The 14,160-nt window shown below is 32.7% G+C and overlaps 6 protein-coding genes across 6 annotated transcripts; 3 read left to right on the plus strand and 3 right to left on the minus strand.

Moving 5' to 3' along the window:
- Positions 1-243: 243 nt before the first annotated feature.
- On the plus strand, positions 244-1,300 carry LOC128389783 (uncharacterized). The gene is made up of 2 exons (XM_053349410.1): positions 244-782; positions 1,150-1,300. The coding sequence occupies exons 1-2, from the start codon at positions 544-546 to the stop codon at positions 1,298-1,300; spliced, it is 390 nt and encodes a 129-aa protein (XP_053205385.1). The 5' UTR covers positions 244-543.
- LOC128389782 (nuclear transcription factor Y subunit beta-like) lies at positions 1,106-2,273 on the minus strand. Its single transcript, XM_053349409.1, has 2 exons — positions 2,137-2,273; positions 1,106-2,003 (listed from the first exon to the last, which is right to left on the minus strand). The coding sequence occupies exon 2, from the start codon at positions 1,995-1,997 to the stop codon at positions 1,584-1,586; it is 414 nt and encodes a 137-aa protein (XP_053205384.1). The 5' UTR covers positions 1,998-2,003; positions 2,137-2,273; the 3' UTR covers positions 1,106-1,583.
- Positions 2,274-3,180: 907 nt separating this feature from the next.
- On the plus strand, positions 3,181-3,585 carry LOC128389951 (uncharacterized). Its single transcript, XM_053349610.1, has one exon. The coding sequence runs from the start codon at positions 3,181-3,183 to the stop codon at positions 3,583-3,585; it is 405 nt and encodes a 134-aa protein (XP_053205585.1).
- Positions 3,586-5,305: 1,720 nt separating this feature from the next.
- LOC128389807 (serine protease inhibitor 42Dd-like) lies at positions 5,306-7,664 on the minus strand. Its single transcript, XM_053349436.1, has one exon. The coding sequence runs from the start codon at positions 7,343-7,345 to the stop codon at positions 5,984-5,986; it is 1,362 nt and encodes a 453-aa protein (XP_053205411.1). The 5' UTR covers positions 7,346-7,664; the 3' UTR covers positions 5,306-5,983.
- Positions 7,665-8,475: 811 nt separating this feature from the next.
- Positions 8,476-9,483, plus strand: LOC128389831 (uncharacterized). The gene is made up of 2 exons (XM_053349468.1): positions 8,476-8,913; positions 8,995-9,483. Exons 1-2 carry the CDS (start codon positions 8,734-8,736, stop codon positions 9,277-9,279), a joined length of 465 nt encoding a protein of 154 aa, XP_053205443.1. The 5' UTR covers positions 8,476-8,733; the 3' UTR covers positions 9,280-9,483.
- A 102-nt stretch (positions 9,484-9,585) lies between these two features.
- LOC128389830 (zinc finger and BTB domain-containing protein 49-like) lies at positions 9,586-12,662 on the minus strand. The gene is made up of 3 exons (XM_053349467.1): positions 11,621-12,662; positions 11,247-11,531; positions 9,586-10,470 (listed from the first exon to the last, which is right to left on the minus strand). The coding sequence occupies exons 1-3, from the start codon at positions 12,525-12,527 to the stop codon at positions 10,190-10,192; spliced, it is 1,473 nt and encodes a 490-aa protein (XP_053205442.1). The 5' UTR covers positions 12,528-12,662; the 3' UTR covers positions 9,586-10,189.
- Positions 12,663-14,160: the final 1,498 nt, after the last annotated feature.

Genomic DNA, 14,160 nt, shown 5'->3' on the forward strand with positions numbered 1-14,160 from the left:
ATAAAGTAGTTAACCAAGCAAAAATGATGAATTTGATTGTGAAGATGATCAATGGTCAGTGATTTAGTTAATTATGTTACCGTGTCGGCCTACAAGAGTAATTAACAATTAGATCTGGAAGAAAAAGTTAATCATTATAAAGAAAGGGAATCTTTAAATTGTAATAGATTAAAACTAAAATTGTATTAATTATATTTAATTGTAATGCTCACTTGATGATTTGTGAGCCTTTAATCATAACAAAATGTACTCACATTTGATCACAATTTGTTCAACAATCAAGGTAAATCTTTTCAAAGATGAGTTTCAATTTTTCCAAGTTTCAATCATTATCATTATTATGTTCAATTTTGATAATCAATTGATCATTTTCATGGTATCATCAATATCTACTAATCAAGACTCATTGATTAATCACTAATCGTCCCAAATAATCAGTTAAATCGTTGAAAAGAGGTTCAAAATTTAATCGTAATTTAAGATTATCAATTGATCGTGTTTATTTCCGTGTCAATCCAACAATCAATTTGTATAATAACAAAAATGGACCATAAAACTAATCACAATCAACAATCAATTTCCACAATCATGTTAATTTTATTCTGTTTATTAAATCTAAGTGTTCTCGTTAATGGTAATCATGGTCATCTTCATCATCTATTTGGACTAAGCAATCGACAAAAGTACGATTTCGCTAAAAAAGTGGCCGCCGCTCTGTTCGTCTCGTATCGAGCAAAAAAGTTTCTTCTTCCAGTCCCATTTCCGATTCCAATACCCGTTCCGTAAGTTAATCAATTGTTTCCAATTTCTTTAATTATTATAAACAAAGGTTTCCCAAGAGAATCAACAATTAACCTTAGACAACAAGTTAATTTACTTTGATCGTGTTGAGAGTTAACTTCAAGGTACTTGAAAAGATTACAATCAATTAGACAATTAAGTAAACACAACAAATCGAATCAAGAAAAATCAATCGATAAATCATTAACTATTATTACTTTGTATTAATAGAGAGAGAAACAAACAAAAAGAGTCAAAGTTACATAATTTACCTGAGAAATTAACTAATTACCTTTTCTCAAAGGTGTAAACTAAACAGTTTCAATTATCTTTACAACGATTAATTGTTTTAATTGGTTTTTCTCAAAGGGTATTTGAAACTTATCAACCTGTTGTTGCTGATCCGCTGTACTTTAAATGGTTAACAATTAAAAATCACATTGGATCACCCGGTGGAGTTGCTAATTTGGGTGTACATGGTGGTACTGGTCTCGGTGGAGGATTACATGGTCTTGGATGAACTTGTATCAGTTTTTGTTTCATTTTATTATTCAAGTTTTGCAGAATTTAAAATTTTTTTTCGTATAATTATTACAATCAATGATTAAATAAATTTAATTGTTATGTAGAAAAAGAAAACCGTTTGTTGAATATATATAAGAGTGTTTTTTCAGGTTATCTGATTAACTCAAATCATTGGATGATATGGAGTTGAGATAAAGGCAATTTTTTTGTGTTGATTTCAGCAGGAAAAAAAAAACTCTCAGGGATTAAAATAGCATGTGTAAAGTGAGAAATGTTGATTACGATGGAGTCATTAAGTGGACTGTATGTGTGAGTTGTTGTTGTTGCTGTTGCTGAAATTGAAATTGAAATTGTAGTTGTTGTTGCTGTTGGTGTTGTTGCTGCTGTTCTTGTTCTTGTTGTTGTAGATGAAGTTGTTGTGGATCATGATGAATGATGGAGGAAGTTGAAGGTTGCGAGGGAGAATCAACAATTATATCGATGAATGTATCCATTTCGGGTTGGTCATCGATAGAAGTGGTTTCTTCAAAATAACTGCCCATCAAATCCCATTCATCAAGGTTACGTCTTGATTCACCTTCCAATGATTGTTGACGAGCAGTTTTACGTTCTCGTTGCCAAACCAAACGAATACGATCTTTAAAACTAAGATCCTTGTTGTTCTTATAATTTCGAGAACGAGTAGTCGACATATTGAACTAAACAGAACAATAAACACAAAAGAATGAGAAATAATGAGAAAAATGAAGTGAAAGTGAGGCGAGATAAAAGTGTATTAAAATAAAAACGAAATAAAAAGCAATGTGATGAAAAAGAATTAAAATTATTTACAAATGTAGAAAGATGAACAGAGAAAATTAAGGTTCAACAACAAATTTAACTCGATTGTTGAACAGTTGATTGTCTAATGAACTGGAAATAATTAACTATCAACTTAAATAAGGAACAATAAGTTAACAGTAATCAAGGAAAAAGCAAAGTTTGTTTATCAAAACCAAAGAGTTAATGTTGATATAGAAGGGGAAAAGTAGAAAGAGGAAAAAGAGGGAGAACAAAGAAAGAAAAAAAATTTGGCGCCAAATTCAATCTTCTAGTAGAATCCTGATTTTCGGTTGGATTTTACTTGTATCTTTAATCGGCAATCTAATCATCATCGTTAATTAGATTATAATCCATTCTTTAGGTAAATAGGTTAATCTCAAGTAGATTTTTGTGTTAGAAATTATCAAATGACATTAGTAACCTACAATTTTTGTACTATCTTTAAATTGTAATCTGATTGTTATATTGATTAGTTTTCTTGGTTACTTTTCAATGATCTTGAAATTTAGATAAGAAAATGATTAATTGTGATTGATTTAACTAGAGATTGAAGTTTAATTTTGGTTGGTTAAGTTGATGAGGAAAATTTGGTGATACAAGTTTGCAAATTATCGAGTAATTAGTTGATTTTGATGTGAGTTAATTGGTTTGACATTTTGTTTGTAACCTTAGAGATTTAAATAAGAATGACAATTTTTTTCCAACTAAATTTATTAAGATTATGGATCGAGGATTATGGATTAAGATTATGGAGAGAGTTTAAAGGTTTATCAGATTGAAAGAATTGAGAGTGAAAAAAGGATTAAAGGTCTAGAGTGTTAATCCGTTGGAAATTGGATTAATCGTTTAAACTTTTTAATTCTTTTCATAGGAAGGGAGGGGAAATGGTCAAGGTATTAGGTCTTATAAAATCGAGGAGTTCGAGAAGTCGTTAGTTCATTTCGTCTTTCGATCGACAAACGTCCAGTTAATGGTCAGTTGTTTTATTATTTGACTTTTTGACGATTTTTTTTGTTCAATCTTGTCATCAAATTTTTCTATTCAATTTTTGAAATGTCTTCAATTTCGCCCAGTGATTATCAAGAGTCTATTTCATCGTCACCACCGCGATTGATTAGACCTCGAATGAGACTTTACATTCCGAAATCACCGATTATTGTTTGGACTGTGATCAATTTCACCAAATCATCTTCATCTCCGCCAACACCACCAACCTCATCAGAGAGCAGTCATGAACCTGAATCTTCAAATAATTCTGAAGATGAGTCTGAAACATCAGTTTCACCTTTGTCATCAAAATCATCATCACGATCATCCTTATATTCATCATCTCTTGCGTCTTCGCCCACAATTACACCTACTCAATCGCCCAGTCCCTCGGTCTATTCATCACCAGCCTCATCACCAGAATCAACTAACGGTAAAAGGAAATACACCTTGAAGAGCTTCAAACGATAAAAAGAAATCACAATCAACTCACCAAATTTATTCTACCAGTGCCAAAGTAAATCATGTAAATTTCACATGAAGATTTATCAATAAACAATCAAATTTAACAATCGAATCAACGAAAATTAGTCTATTTTCTTTCCATCAGATGTCCTATGCATCTCATTGATTCCTTTAGTCGAATCAAAGTTTAGAGTCACAATTGAAATTTTCGGAATAAAAATTGATGAATGTGATCACTTGAAAATATTACACATTAATTAGTAGAACAATTAACAGTCAAAAAAAGGAATGAGTTTAATATAATTAATCCAAGAATCTACGTGTCAATGAGATGTGAGGAAAGAGACTCGATCAACATATTAGATCTTCCGAATGATTTCAAGAAGAAAAATATATTCAACGCGAATATAATTATCGAATCAACGATTGGAAAGTTAGTTATTCATTGATTGATTATTGTATTACAATAATTAAGAATAAGAGAAACGCGAAAAAACGAAACGGTAATAGTAGAACGGGCGACATGTTAGTTATGGACGATCTTCGGCTTAATAGATCGATTGCTTATTCGGTTTTTACTGAAAATCTATCGGCTTTGACCTTCTCACATTAGAGCTCCGGGAAAGGAATTTCGTGCTTCGAAAATCAATTTGTAGATCAGAATATCAGTTAATTCAGTTAATTAAATTCTACACAAAAAATATTCCATTGATCCTTTTGTTTCCTATTTTTCTTCAGTATTTTCATTCATAGAGATTCTTTTGTAATAGTAAAACAATAATTGAATCTTAGTTTCATGTCGAAATCTCTTTAATTTCATCACGAACGAGGTTTCCCTCTTATTGAAATTCTCGAATAAAGTTCACAGAAATTTTCGTTAGTCCTGAATCTCTTCACTAGATGTCAACTTGGTCTCCAGTTGAATAGATTTGATTGCAATTAATTCATTTGGAAATAATTTTTATTGTTGAAAATCAATTTCAATTGTCATTCAGAAAAAAAAGTTCATCAGATACAAAAAAATGAGCATTGGTCAATTGTGAAAATTTGGTAATGATAAAAAAACATCAGTAAAAATAAATGAACGTTAATTGTTCATCGAGGTTTATGATCACAATTAAAATGATGGAATAAAAAATTGATGAATGTGATCACTTGAAAATATTACACATTAATTAGTAGAACAATTAACAGTCAAAAAAAGGAATGAGTTTAATATAATTAGTCCAAGAATCTAAATGTCAATGAGATGTGAAAGGAAAGAGATTCAATGAGGTTTTAGATTTTTGGATTAATTTTACAAAAAAATTACATTTGATTTGAGATTATTAATATTATCAAATCAACGATTGCCAATTAAGTCACTTGTTTGTTTGTTTGTTTCAATGATTAGCAAAAAATAAGTGAAAATGATGAAATTGATTCGAAGAGAGAAAAAGAGATGAAAATCGATTGTCGTCCATGCAAACCAATCAGAATTTAATGTTGATCCATTTCGATGATTAACTTATCTCGGATAAGCAGTCGAATTGATCATTCGGCGAATGGAAAATTGTTATCATTGAACTTGAAATGTCTCTTGTCATAGAATTTCGCCAATGCTGGTGAATATGGATGATTCTGTTTCAAGTGAATATAATGTTGTTCTGGTTGATTAGTTGTATTTCCACATTCTTCGCACACATAAATCTTTGTCCTTCGCTCTTTGTAAGCGTAAGTGTGAGAAATCCCATGGACTTTGAGTGTGTGCGATTCCAATGAACATCTCTGAGTAAATGATTTATCACAATGATTACATTTATAAGGACGAACACCTAAAGGATCAAAGGCAAGAAAAAGAGCAACAATTAACACACTTGTTGATTAGAATCACAAATAAGACTTTTCTTTTTTTTTCTTTTTTCTCTTTTTTCTCTCTTCGTTTTCTATTTTTACTGTTTGCTTTTCTCTTTTTCTCTTTCACGTTAACAAAAACAATAAGATTAAACATAATTAAGGTAATTTTTTTTTACATAATCTCTAAATTGTTGGGTGGTCACTAATTGTCAATTACAAAAGTAGCTTAATTAAACAATTTAGTTACATAAGGACAAATGGAAAATTTCAATTGCAATGAGTTTAATTGTCCATAACAATCATGCAGTTTCGTTTGTAAAGGTTTAATTTTAACGTATTTATATGTAGGATCACAATTAAGATTTACAGTAGATTGACCAAGAAATTAGTCAATCATTAAGTAATTGTTATGATGATGAAGATTGATGAAGATAAGTACATGTTGATTATTGATGAATGATGTTGGTGTCATCTTTGTCGTAATTGTTTGATGGGTTTCAAGATGATGATGAAGGCGAAGATGAGTGAAAAGTGATTGCAGCATTTTAATTAACAATTAGCTGATTAATTATTCACCAGGCCTTCGAACGATTCCAATGAAAAGAATGACATTTGTTGCTGTGTCTCTAATTAGAAAGAGAAAAGGTCGATTGACAACAAATCGCGTTGGAAAAGCAGGTCGACCTGATCGGGCGATGAGAATAGCTGTTGACGCGGCAGCTTCAGTTCCCTCTTCATTAACTGAAATAAATACTTTGTGTACAACTGAATTAACTGTGACTCCTTTTGTCGACAATTTGAAATCATATGTTGAATTTTTACTTTTAACATTTTTAGAAACTGTTGGAGGTGAAGAAGACGCTGGAGGATTTGGTTGAAAGAAATCGGATAAATCGGCAAATCGTGGGTCAAACAATTTCTTAATTCCCATTGAGTACAAGGGACCAGCAAGTTCCAGTTCTTGTTCAGCTTTGAATTTTGGTAAAACGACGGAAATTTCATCGTCAAACATGTTGGACACAATATCATCCAAATGACTGGGCTTCAACTGACGAATCAACGAGTCAACGCCTTTCGATGGATCAGGAAGAAGGATTAACATGGAGAAATCTTGATTAGCATATGGAAGTTCCAATACTGTACATCTAAGAGTTTCACTAACACCATACATAAGATTGGCGGTTAATTTCATGAAGGGAATTTTAATTGACTCAGCAGGGGTAACATGGAAAGTTCCAACTTCAGTTTTCGCTGAATCAAACTGATTGTACCATTTAGCGTGAAAATAGAGCGCATTGGCGATAATGATTGTCGTCCACTGAGTAACACCACCAACTGGAATAAGATCTTTAATTTTACCATGAGTTTCCTCTTCTATCCATGAATTGATAGCCTGACGAGCTGATCCAGGATCTGAGGTGAAATCCATCGAAGCGGCTTCCGTTGCGAAATGTTGTTTGACACAATCATTAAGTGTAAGTGCATCATTGATGAAAATCTTATTAGCAATCGAGTAGGCCATTTTTTTAGATGGTTCCTTTGATACGAGGGAAACATTTTTCTTCAATTGATACCAAAAACGTAACCCTTGATAGGCCATACCAACAGCATGTTTGGGAACATTGTTCAACCCCAATACTGACCTTAACTCACGGTCAGTCTCATGGCGAGCACCCATGTAGGAAACAAGGAGAGCAGACCAGATTGAGAATGGACTTAATATTAATCCAGGCGATGAGTCTTTAGATTCAAAGTTATGAAGAGAACGTAAAATGTCAAAAGAAAATTTTTGTAACCCAGAGATGAGGGAACGTGAATAATTAGATGGACTATCTGAAAGATGATGTCCATTGGAAACGAAATCATCATCATAACATTTCTGGTAACTTCCTTCGGTCAATAATAACACGATGAATAAAAAAAGTAACATGGTGATGGGATAAAACCCAGAAGAAGCACAACAAATTGATGGATACACTTTGATTACTTTTTGTTTGCAATTCAAATGGAATAGAAAATAGAATAGAAGAAAAGAAAAACAGTTAACCAAATTAACCGTTTTAACCTTGTTACTGGTGTTTGATGTAAAGAACAAAAAAAAGAGATAATAAAAGAAGAGAAAAGAATTTATTCTCAATCACCACCTCAAAAGAAAGAGAAGATTTGTCATCAATAAAGTACAAGAGACCAGGTAAACCAGTATACACACTGAGAAGAAAAGAAGACAGGATTAAAAAGAAGAAGAAGAAGCAAAATTATACAGTTTCTTCTATTAATAATATGATATTATATTATTACTCTTTTTAACATCAATTGTTGATTATCATCCATCAAACATAAGTGAGATTGAAATTGTCTCCTTGAGGCAAAGAGATGAGAGATTGTAACACAGATTCAACATCCATGGTTTGGACACAATAACAATAAACAAAAATGGAAGAGAAAAAAATACAATAGATTTTAAAATGAAAATCGGAACATCAAAAATAGAATCAATTTAGAAGAAAACTAAAACAATTGTTAAGAAAACGTCATCAGAATATCAACAAAGAAAGTTCATCGTAAGAAGATTGATGAAACAGCGAAGTCTTTTCATGAAACTCTCTCTCTCTCTCTCTGCTCGACTAACGACCAATGATGACGAAATGAAAAGTAGGCTCAGAGGGAAATGTCAATTCTAATAATTAAAAGGATTAAAGGAATGAATGAAAAGTTAATTCGAGAGTAAATAGATTAATATAAATCTTTAATCCATCTTAGATTGATTCATTTTTTCAGAAGAAAATTTTCTTTCTCTTTTTCGAAATGTTAATTGTTTAGATAAATTGAGAGTCAGTAAAGTCAATTTGAGCTCAAAGTTAAGTTTCATTATTGAAAATTAATTTCAATTATCTTTCGGCAAAAAAGTTGATCTCTGGGGCTAATAAATCGATCACTTGGTCGATTTTATCGAAAATCTATCGGTTTTAACCCTTTCAGATTAAAGCTTCTAGAAAGAAATTTCTGTGTTCCGACAATCGATTCGTAGATCAGAATATCACTCGAATATCAGTTCGAATGCTCAACTCGATTCAAAGTATTCTAAAGTTTTAGAGTGAAATCTTTGTTTGTTTTTGTTCAAATTCATCTCCAATTACTTTTTGCTAATCAAATCAACAATCGAAACTTAATCATCTTCTAGATTTGAAACTTCAGTTAATTAAATTCTAAACAAAAAATATTCAATTGATCCTTTTGTTTCCTATTTTTCTACAATATTTTGGTTCATAGAGATTCTTTTGTAATCGTAAAAGCACAACTTGCGAATTCTTGGCCAACATGAACTTTCACCCTAATGATATTCATCAAGCAACTAATAGTGCGAACGTTTCTGGCTCCTATGAAGACGAAATCCGCCATCTTTTTCGAAATTTTCGTCCCAGTCCGTACGTCGCTCCTACAAATGGATTGAAAACTGAAAATCCCGTGAAAACGGAAAGTTCAGTCAAACCATCGCAGGTAAGAATAGTTAGAGTACCAAAATAATTTCGAACATTTTTTTTTTGTTAACCGAATCTTTTGTATTCTTTGTATTTCCAGAATCGAGAACTGAATAGCAATCAAAAGTCAATGTTCTATTTGTACTTAAATCGCGATGAATTTGAACAGTCACTAGATCTCGTTGATTTGATCAATTTGTCTCGAAGAAATAATGAACCTGAATGGACCGAAGAGGAAGTTTTCACGATTTATAGTTGGACCTTAATTGGAACTGGATTCAACAAGCAGTTGAACAGTTCGGAAAATTGGAAGGAAAAAAGAGCCAATCGAGATATAAGTGCTTATTACGATCGCAAGTGGAACCAATCGCAAGCAAATCAATGACCAACGAAACATAAGATGACCAAATGATCAAATGATGAGTCCAAATTTCACTGGAACAATTTCCATACAAATGACAACATGAATCGTGAACATGAACATGAACATCAGCGATTCATCAAAAAGTTTCCAAATAAATTCTCATTTTTGAATATCATTTTCAGTTCGAAATCTCTTTAATTTCATCGCGAACGCGTTTATCCTATAGATGAAATTCTCGAATAAAGTTCACAGAAATTTTCGTTAGTCCTGAATCTCTTCACTAGATGTCAACTTGGTCTCCAGTTGAATAGATTTGATTGCAATTAATTCATTTGGAAATAATTTTTATTGTTGAAAATCAATTTCAATTGTCATTCAGAAAAAAAAGTTCATCAGATACAAAAAAAATGAGCATTGGTCAATTGTGAAAATTTGGTTATGATAAAAAAACATCAGTAAAAATAAATGAACGTTAATTGTTCATCGAGGTTTATGATCACAATTAAAATGATGGAATAAAAAATTGATGAATGTGATCACTTGAAAATATTACACATTAATTAGTAGAACAATTAACAGTCAAAAAAAGGAATGAGTTTAATATAATTAGTCCAAGAATCTAAATGTCAATGAGATGTGAAAGGAAAGAGATTCAATGAGGTTTTAGATTTTTGGATTAATTTTACAAAAAAATTACATTTGATTTGAGATTATTAATATTATCAAATCAACGATTGCCAATTAAGTCACTTGTTTGTTTGTTTGTTTCAATGATTAGCAAAAAATAAGTGAAAATGATGAAATTGATGAAATTGATTCGAAGAGAGAAAAAGAGATGAAAATGAATCGATTGTCGTCCATGCAAACCAATCAGAATTTAATGTTGATCCATTTCGATGATTAACTTATCTCGGATAAGCAGTCGAATTGATCATTCGGCGAATGGAAAATTGTTATCATTGAACTTGAAATGTCTCTTGTCATAGAATTTCGCCAATGCTGGTGAATATGGATGATTCTGTTTCAAGTGAATATAATGTTGTTCTGGTTGATTAGTTGTATTTCCACATTCTTCGCACACATAAATCTTTGTCCTTCGCTCTTTGTAAGCGTAAGTGTGAGAAATCCCATGGACTTTGAGTGTGTGCGATTCCAATGAACATCTCTGAGTAAATGATTTATCACAATGATTACATTTATAAGGACGAACACCTAAAGGATCAAAGGCAAGAAAAAGAGCAACAATTAACACACTTGTTGATTAGAATCACAAATAAGACTTTTCTTTTTTTTTCTTTTTTCTCTTTTTTCTCTCTTCGTTTTCTATTTTTACTGTTTGCTTTTCTCTTTTTCTCTTTCTCGTTAACTAGAAACTATTATTTTGTTCGTTAGAAAATTACCTCAAGAAATGAGAGAGGAGAGAGTACGGGAGAGGAAGATGAATGTTGAGTTATTTTAAGTGAAAGTTAAGGAACCAAGGGAAAGGTGAAAGGTGGAAGAGAGAAGAAGACAAGTCAAAATAGAAAAGAAAAGAGAAAATAAAAAGAAAGTAAAAAGCGGGTGGAGTAGGTGGTTGATGGAAAACATTGGAAATGGTCAAGGTAAAGGTAAACTAATCTAACGGCTTCAAGGTAATAAACCAATGGACAATACTATTTACTTTCTTTCGTCTTCAACTTTACCCTCTTTTCTGACCTTAGGCTTTTTTCTTGAAGCGAAAGAGTTAAAATCTCTGTTGGGGATCTTTACTTTTACTTCTATCAACCATTAATAAGAATATAATCTCTCCACTCTCGGAATTAGGGATCAACCCAAAGACCAACGAAAGTGTTTCCATATTTATAGAAACCGTTAAGATAAGAATTTCTCTTTTCCTTTTCCTTTTCCTTTTCTTTTTCTTTTTCTTTTTCTCTCTTTACTTTCTTTCTTTCTCCTCTTCTTCTCTTCTACCTGTTGATTAACTTTCTTTCTCCATTCACTCTAATTACCTGTATGAGTCCGTGTGTGTCTTTTCAGGTCGAAAGTGTCGTTAAAACCTTTGCCACAAAATGTACAAAGATAACGTTTGATATCCGAATGACATTTCAAGTGTCGATTCAATAATCGGGACAAAGTGAATCGCTTATCACAAATTGGACATTTCATGGGATCATCTAAACTCGGCTGAACTACCGGTTGTATCTTTGTGGCATTCGAACTGGTCAGTAGTGGATTCTTAAGACCATGGCCTCCGTTTACGAAATCGATCGAGTTGAACATGTGAAGAGGAATTCCTGTAATCAATCAATCGATACATTCAAAGGATTAGAATCACAAATTATCAATAGAAATGTTATTAATAAAGAATCGTCTCAATACTTACCCAGTCTTTGAGCGAGTAAATTAACTGTGTCTGGGAGCGAAGCGGGCACTTCATTTCCACCCGCCTCAATACGAGATCTTTCAATTGATTCTTTGTACATTTTGTCAGTCACTTTGATTATTGGTTGAGATTCACATTCTAATTGGGATTGAGTGGATTGAGATGATTGAGATGAGAGAGATAAAGATGATGGTGATGGTGATGGAGATTGTGGTTGTGGATGATGAGCAAATTGATTCTTTTGTCGCGATTGAAGATGAGCTTGTTGTTGGTGTTGGTGTTGTGATACTTTCAAGTTGAGAGGACCGTCCGACTGATTAGTTGATTTGATGACAGAACCTCGTTGATAAATTGATGGGGAACATGAAGTGGATGAGTCGGGAATCGATGAGGATGATGAAGATGTCGATGGACATGGGGAAGATAAACATTCCAATGCACACCGAGAGTTTGACTCATTCGATAAAATGTCATCAGGAAAAGATGGAGACATTGGTTCAGGTGATGTGGTTGTAGAAAGACAATCAACAGATGACGAGGCCGACGAATAGGACGATGGACGCCGACGATTCCCTTGTTGTGGTTGTTTGTGTAGATAAAATTGTTCGTTGAAATATTTACTCTCCTCACTTGATCGTTTCACTGATTTACTGTCACTTGCACTTGCAATTCCAATTCCATGGTGAGAGTGATGCTCGACACCGAGAGGAGAAGAGGACAATTCAATGGATCCGAATTTCTTGTGGAGATTGTGACAATTGGTCACTGAATTGGACGATGTTCCGGGAGGAGAGATTTTCTCATCGTCCTCTGGACTCGGTGGTGGTGTCACTGGTCTCCACTGGGACGGTTGCGAATTGTGGTCTTTACAACTCAGTCGCTTTCGAATTAAAAACACTTTTGGCATTTTGATTGAGGAATTGAGACAATTGATTGTCAACAAGCAGAAAAGAAAAGAAATAAAATGAAATAAAAAGGAAAACGAGAGAAAATCAAAAGCGAATATCAAAGTAACGGTTATGAGTAAGTGAGTTTATCATTTGAATGTTACTTTATATTAACACAGAAACACCAATAAGACTGAAAGAGAAAAGAAAACAAGTTAAACCACTTTCTCTATGGAAAGAGAGTCACTTTTTCTCCCGAATTTATCTTCTTTTCTCTTCTTCGCATCATCATTGGTCTTTTTTCTTTTTCTTTCTTATCTTCATCTTCTTTTCTCTCTTCTCTCTTCTCTCTCTCTCTCTCTCTGTTACTTCTCTTCCCTTTCTCCTTCTCCTTCTCTCTCTTTTTCTCTCAGAACTTTTCTTCTTCAGTTTTCACTTAAATTCTTAAATCTAATCAATTGATCCGATTAATTAATTAATTGTTCTCATTGTTTCCCTTTAATCTTTTTAATCTTTTCCACTTCTTTTTGTAAACCATTTAAATATTTTCCTTGATTGGAATTCGACTCTCACTTTAATTCTAATGGTCTATTAGCCAATTCAATGGATCTTTACTTACGAGTAATGAGAGAGAGAGAGAGATGAAGATGAGAAGGTGAGTTGACCAGATGCAAGGGTCAAGCGATGGATCGCGAGATAGAAGGAGAGAGAGAAAGAGAGAGGAAGAGGAAGATGATGATATTAAAAAAAAGGTTAAAAAACTGTTTCCTTAGAGAAAAAGTAACACAAATAAAAGTAAACTGGACATAAGGTTATGTCCAGTTCGTTGGGATGTTGACCCTTTTGTGAATGGAAAAGGAAATCATTTAATTGATTATCACATCTCATGACCCTCTTTTTTATCTCTACCTTAACCTTTATTACTTAACCTCTTACCTTTTTTTTAACTTCCTCTTTCTACTCCTTCTTTGTGGGTGGAAACTATTAGGTGGTCAGTTTAAGGGGTCAAAGGGACTTTTATCTTTCCTTTTCTCTCCTTTTCTTTCTCTTCCCTTCCCTTTCTTTTCTTTCTCTTCCTCATCTTCCCTTTCTCTCCCTTCCTCTTACCCAACACTCAGGGAGTGGACATTATCTTTTACCTTTAACCAGCTGTACCAATGGTCAATCAAGTTGACCCTTCGATTAATATTAGTGAGAGTTTACATTTCATCTCATTTTTATTCACCTTTCCCTTAGTCACTCATTTATCTCTGTGACCCTTTGTCACATTGACATACATTTAATTCATTACAATTACAATTAACTTGTAATCTAATTTATCTTCTCACTTTCAACCATTCAAATCATTTCCGTTTTTATCTCAATCGATTCGTATCAATAATCAACAGGTAATATTATTAATACCAGAGTATCATCATGATCGATGTCATCATCATCATAATCTTACAACAGAATCATAACCAAATCAAACTGTTAACTTTCTCCGTCTCTCTCTCTCTCTCTCTCTCTCTCTCTCTCTCTTTCTATTTCTTCTAACTCTCTGATCACAATTAACTTTAATCCAGTTCTTTTTTACACCAAAATAATCACCAGAAAACTTTCACTTGTTTACCAACAATAAAAAAGCCCAAAAGGTAAACAGGTAATTCCAGT

Source organism: Panonychus citri, unplaced genomic scaffold (genome assembly GCF_014898815.1).
Source record: "Panonychus citri isolate SS breed McGregor unplaced genomic scaffold, ASM1489881v1 Contig00111, whole genome shotgun sequence".
Taxonomy (NCBI): Eukaryota; Metazoa; Arthropoda; class Arachnida; order Trombidiformes; family Tetranychidae; genus Panonychus; species Panonychus citri.

Excerpts from the sequence above, each read along its gene's own strand:
- LOC128389783 (XM_053349410.1), top strand. The coding sequence starts at position 544 with ATGGACCATAAAACTAATCACAATCAACAATCAATTTCCACAATCATG. Across the intron at positions 783-1,149 it reads CCGATTCCAATACCCGTTCC|GGTATTTGAAACTTATCAAC; the intron begins GTAAGTTAATCA and ends TTTTTCTCAAAG.
- LOC128389782 (XM_053349409.1), bottom strand. The coding sequence starts at position 1,997 with ATGTCGACTACTCGTTCTCGAAATTATAAGAACAACAAGGATCTTAGT.
- LOC128389951 (XM_053349610.1), top strand. The coding sequence starts at position 3,181 with ATGTCTTCAATTTCGCCCAGTGATTATCAAGAGTCTATTTCATCGTCA.
- LOC128389807 (XM_053349436.1), bottom strand. The coding sequence starts at position 7,345 with ATGTTACTTTTTTTATTCATCGTGTTATTATTGACCGAAGGAAGTTAC.
- LOC128389831 (XM_053349468.1), top strand. The coding sequence starts at position 8,734 with ATGAACTTTCACCCTAATGATATTCATCAAGCAACTAATAGTGCGAAC. Across the intron at positions 8,914-8,994 it reads GTTCAGTCAAACCATCGCAG|AATCGAGAACTGAATAGCAA; the intron begins GTAAGAATAGTT and ends TTGTATTTCCAG.
- LOC128389830 (XM_053349467.1), bottom strand. The coding sequence starts at position 12,527 with ATGCCAAAAGTGTTTTTAATTCGAAAGCGACTGAGTTGTAAAGACCAC. Across the intron at positions 11,532-11,620 it reads TTTACTCGCTCAAAGACTGG|GAATTCCTCTTCACATGTTC; the intron begins GTAAGTATTGAG and ends GATTGATTACAG. Across the intron at positions 10,471-11,246 it reads ACACACACGGACTCATACAG|GTGTTCGTCCTTATAAATGT; the intron begins GTAATTAGAGTG and ends TTGATCCTTTAG.